Here is a 5,469-nt window from a genome sequence, read left to right as displayed (position 1 = left end):
GTTCTCTGTTTCTCAAATGTTTGAACATTTTGCCTTATTACCAAACCGTGCTAGTTTTTAGCCTTTAAAAGGGAAAACAAAGAGTTGAGTTACTAAGAGGCAGTAGTGCATTTTCGTTATAAAGGCCCACGAAACTGCATCAAGCCCTACTTTAGGTGCATAAACAGCGGAAGTTGTAGATTACGGGAAGGTCTATTGTGGTTTGGATCGACAGTCGGTTATACTGTGCTGCATGATTTCTATCTGGATAACCAGGACACTGAGATGATAGGACACTCGGACACTCCGTCAGTAAGGAAGGCCAAAGGTCAAAGCGTACCATGCCTGATTGTACAGTTAGTAAACATACAACGGACTGTCGATCTAAACACAAAACTTGTAACGGGAGACTCCTTTGCACAGAAAATAGGGCTAAATGGTCTTGGCACAACAACTTTGGTTTGCATGGCTGTTAGTGCCACCTTGTGGGGTATTTACCGCGTAAATAAACGAGTTTGCAATGGGCTTATGAGCTCCAGGTGCAGTACTGAGGTCAGCCATAGAGCGTCTCTTTTGAACCGTGTCGACTGCAATTTTCACACTTCCGGTTTCCCTGATCTGTGTGGTCGGCCGGGACACTTGGCCGGGAAACTTCCGACCCCTGTTTGACTGTCTTGGCTGATTCTTCCAGGTCTACTAAACAGACTTCGAAGTAAACGTGTGCATATGTTCCTATTATCTACAGATAAGGTTAGTTTTTTAACGAAAGATCATAATAAAGAATTACGGAAACTTTCCGGGGGGGGGGGCGGTCGGGGGCGGTCGGGGGCGGTCGGGGGCGGCGCAGTAAAGATTTTGAGAATGTAACGTTAGTACTAGTTGGTAGTATTTCCGACTCCACCTGATTCCAGATTTTGATATACTTTGACAATTTGCGATGTCAAACTTGTAACGTTAGTAACATTTAGATATTCTTGAAATCACAGATTCAGAATGATTCACTGTTTCAGAACAGTGACTACAGTACTGCTGCAGTGATGAGTGACGTCATGGCTGACACTTCAGTGGTCTCATACTGCAGTTCGCATGCCTCCAAGGTGCTCCAGGGCCTGGAAAACCTGCGAACTCACGGCAAGCTTGTTGACACCAAGCTGTGCGTGGGCGGCCACGAGATCCCCTGTCACCGCGCGGTCTTGTCCAGCTGCAGCGAGTACTTTGAGGCCATGTTCTGCCGTGACACCACCGAGAGTCAAGTAGAGAAAATACAGATCTGGCAGGTCGGTTACGAAGCAATGAAAGCGGTGGTGGACTTTGCTTACACAGCAAAAGTCACCATCACAGAGGAAAATGCGCAGTCTCTCCTGGAAGCCTCCAATCTGCTGCAAGTTTTGCCCATCAAGGATGCTTGCGCAGACTTCTTGCAGAGGCAGCTGGACCCCTCCAACTGTCTCGGGATTCTTCAGTTTGCTGATACCATGTCGTGCCAACAGCTTCTCAAAGCAGCAAGGAAGTATGTCCTGAAGAAGTTCCTCGAAGTGGTAAAACAAGAGGAGTTCCTGCAGCTAACTTCTGAGGAGCTGTGCAGGTACATCTCAGACGACGACTTGAACGCTGAGAAAGAGGAGACCGTGTACAACGCGGTGATGGCCTGGGTGAGTCACGACAGCGAAGAGCGTACAAAAGCGCTTCCCAAGGTCATGGCCCACGTGCGGTTTCCGTTCATGGATCCCGTGTTCCTTCTGAAGACGGTGGAGACTAACGGCATGGTGGCGTCCTCACCGGAGATCCAAGCCTTCCTCCGCGAAGCGCGACTCTACAGCCTCACCCCGGAAGAGATCTCTTCCCAGCGCACCAAACCCAGGAAAGTATCGGGCCTGTCCTACGTTGTTGTGGTCGTTGGAAACCAGGCCAGGCCAGGTCACGAAGAACGACCCTGGCAACCGACTGCATGTTACTACAACCCGGATTATCAGTATGCAGGTTGGATCAACCTCTGTGAACTACCCGAACCTACTGCAGCTGATTTGGACAGCCCTGTTTTTGAAGATTTTGCTGTCACAACAGTTGGAAACAACATTATGATATCTGGGGGGACTCTATCTAGGGAAACTCTGGGTGATACATGGATATACGAGCCCCATGTCGGACTTTGGAAAGCGGTAGCTGCCATGAATGCCCCACGGTATTTCCATACACTATCTGTTCTGCATGGTAAGGTGTATGCTATTGGAGGGTCATCCGATAGAGAAGTTCTCAACTGTGTTGAAGTGTACAGCCCAGCAAGCAACAACTGGTCACTGTGTAGTGCCTGCCTTCCTGAGAGGCTATGGAACCACACGGCCGTGTCAGTGGACGGCAAAATGTACGTCATAGGAGGAGTCACTTCCTCTGGAGAGGGCTGCTCGAAAGTCTTGAGTTGTGCGTTTAGCGACGCAAATGAAGACTGGAGGCACATGTCATCCCTTCCTGAAGCCATGCGGTGGGTCACGGCAGCTGTGGTACAGTCTGATATCTACATTGTGGGACCAGGTCCCTCTGAGGATGCACCATCCTTCTTGTGTTACAAGCCCCACAGCGACACGTGGATACGTCTGAAACATCGCCTGAACTGGCCTGAGCGTCCTGTTCTGTTTACCATTACAGAGTGCACTGGAAAACTCTACATCATCCAGTTAGGAGAGAATTTCCATGAGGATTGGCAAAACGGGTCATTCAACACCGATGTTGCACTGGTGTATGATCCGCTCACAGACACGATGGAACAGCTTGATAAACTGGCAATGAAGAACTACAGTGTATCTGGGTGTGTGACCATTTTGAAAAACTTCAACTTGAAGTAGGAGGACCTTCAATCAGGACATTATTAACTTCTCATTGGGGCATTGTAATTGCTTATTACGTCAAAGGCGGTTCAATATTAGTTGAGTAATATATATGTTCTCATACATTTGGACATGTTTAAATGCTGTGATTTTCCCTCCCACCATCTGCTTGGTATGTGTGTGGGTCCAGTGGATGAATTTTTACGATATTTGGTATGTTAGTAAGTGTCTGTACCTTTAGTAGCTGTCATCACTATACCCTGCCTTCTTGTTCACGTCAAGGGCTCAACACAAGAACAGTGTTTAAGAAATTCAACATTGCATGCTGAGTCCATCGACGCTGGACCGATCGTCCGACAGGATGAAAAAGGAAAGGAGAGAGTAAGTGTTGGCAAAACGAGTTCGATTTCAATGATGGGCTACCTAGCATCTTTCCATGGTACTGCAGGAGAACTTCCGGTTATGATATCTTTGTGATGATTTCCGTGTAAGATAGGTCTATAGATATTTGATTTTTGTCAATGATCTTTTCTGTGTAAGGTGTGTATACACTTATATTTGTTTCTTGTTTATAATTTCAATGTAAGATGTTTATTCTAATATTTAATTTTTGATTATTTCTATCTAATAAACTGTTACAAATCAAACACAGACGATGATTTACTTTCACAATTATATTGAACATTCAGGAAAACAATAACAAAAGTATTGAAATCTCTCCCAATGTCCCTTTAGAAGGGAAGATGTGGCACCAATCAACATGTGCATATAATTATAACATAACCTTATTTCAGTTAGCGCTAGAATATTTCAAATTGATTTAATTTCAGTTGACATTTGTCAGAACCAAAGAGCCGAGCCCAAGTTGGCCTCGCCCTACTTTCAGTACATCACTGTACTTTGAATTCATATACATGATGACACAAATGGTACTAAAACTAGGGCATGCTGAATTGATCTTTGTCGGATATATATACATGTACGCAAAGTTTAGATTAAAAAGCACATGGATATTATTCTTTCTATTTCTCTACAAGCTTGTCTGTTCAAAGAAAGATGACAAAGTCTTATTGAAACCATACAGATAATTGTGTAGATAGACTCCCAAGCTTAAGGTATGGGAGCGTCTCACCTATTGATTACAACAATCACAATTCAGCAAGACAAGAGGAGCTAAATAAATGGAAATCATGCAACACCTGGCCACATATCTAAGTACGATCTACTCTCGGGAAACCGTTATGTACATATGTGCAAGACTTCGATAAAATGATGATTCACAAACATGCTTCTTTCAACTTCATAACAATCACGAATTCGAACTACTAGAGGAACATAGTAAATGAAGATCATGCAACCTCTATCTGGACACATATTCAAAATGACTACAATCTACTCTTTGAATTGGAGAGCAACACGTACATCAGGTTTTCGTAGAATGATGCATAAACATGTCAATCAACAACATAACACTCGCAAAGTTACTAGAGGAACACAGTAGAGTTAGGTCATGCAACAATAGGTGACATGTTATATCAAGGTAACGTTACATTGTGAACGTATTTCGTCTCTACAATATGTAGGTTTAATATACAGGAGTCTGTTCCTACATTGTATATGTGAACAAGACATCCTGACAATACAAAAATGTAAGGAAAACGTGCCACTGGTATGACTCTGAAATTCCTGAGGTACATTAAACCAGAACATTTCTGCATTTATAGTAACAGCAATAAAGCATCAGCGAACTGAAGACGATATTCGGTCACGCCTTTAACCGTTCATGGCCGAGATTTTTTAAGCTTTTTTTTTTCTTCATGGCTGCATGAGGTACACGACGTGTTGCAACTGTCTATGGTGTCTGCTTGTAAAGACAGTTCGAGAGTGGAATCATCGTGATGCACATTAGCTGGAGCAGGGTGACGGTTTCCACGAATGGATGACGTAATGAGAGACATGAATGTCAGTTTGCAATGCATTGTGCTTTTATTGATGTCCGACTTTCGTTGCTTGCTTCTAATAACCGTTTGCCACAGTAAGATCAGTCTGATGTCATAGTTTCCAGCGTTGTTTCTTCATTTAAGTCCGTTTTTACCGTGTTCTCGTTATAATCAGTCTGTGTAACACACAAACTAAAACTCTGCTTTATAACGGGACCGCCTCCCAGTGGTTGTCGTTAGTTAGACGGCCACCAGGGGCGCAATTCATGCAGACCTTAGTACAGTAAATTCTACCATGTTCTTGGAATGGCCATGGACATGCGCCTTAAACTAACTGTTACCTTTTTGATTCATGTCTTGTCAATGTGAAAACTTTTTTCTATATCATGTGGGTCACAAGAGTGAAGCAATAGCATTGTTTCAAAGATTCTGTAGATTTCAGTTCTTCTCTACGCTTCTTCTTGATAATGTCCATAACAAAATGAGACTGGTCCAGGGCTAGTTGATTTTACAAAGGTTCCGCCGTTACGTTTTTACATACATGTCTTCCATGCCTTGTGATAGTAGCGACAAAACATATCAAGAGGCAGAGCGCCAAATCATTGTGAATTTAAATGTTGGTCACATTGGTCTCTTGCTCTAGCTATTTTTTTCAGCAGGCATTACAGTGCCGTACAGTACAGATCAGTTACCAGGATTGCTGTACATGTTGCCATGCGATGTATCAT

At 43.7% G+C, this 5,469-nt stretch overlaps 1 protein-coding gene across 1 annotated transcript; it reads left to right on the top strand.

The window, feature by feature from the left end:
• The first annotated feature begins 558 nt into the window (after nt 1–558).
• LOC136447432 (kelch-like protein 24) lies at nt 559–4,554 on the top strand. The gene is made up of 2 exons (XM_066446346.1): nt 559–729; nt 990–4,554. Exons 1-2 carry the CDS (start codon nt 706–708, stop codon nt 2,817–2,819), a joined length of 1,854 nt encoding a protein of 617 aa, XP_066302443.1. The 5' UTR covers nt 559–705; the 3' UTR covers nt 2,820–4,554.
• Nucleotides 4,555–5,469: the final 915 nt, after the last annotated feature.

The sequence above is a fragment of the Branchiostoma lanceolatum genome, chromosome 13, assembly GCF_035083965.1.
Source record: "Branchiostoma lanceolatum isolate klBraLanc5 chromosome 13, klBraLanc5.hap2, whole genome shotgun sequence".
In the NCBI taxonomy this organism is placed as follows: domain Eukaryota; kingdom Metazoa; phylum Chordata; class Leptocardii; order Amphioxiformes; family Branchiostomatidae; genus Branchiostoma; species Branchiostoma lanceolatum.
Note: the sequence above shows the minus strand (reverse complement) of the source record. Positions and strands in the feature narration are given on the sequence as shown.

Bases quoted from the DNA above. Each gene is read 5' to 3' on its own strand.
- LOC136447432 (XM_066446346.1), top strand. From the start codon at position 706: ATGTTCCTATTATCTACAGATAAG. The intron at 730-989 runs GTTAGTTTTTTA...TCACTGTTTCAG, and splicing joins TCCTATTATCTACAGATAAG to AACAGTGACTACAGTACTGC.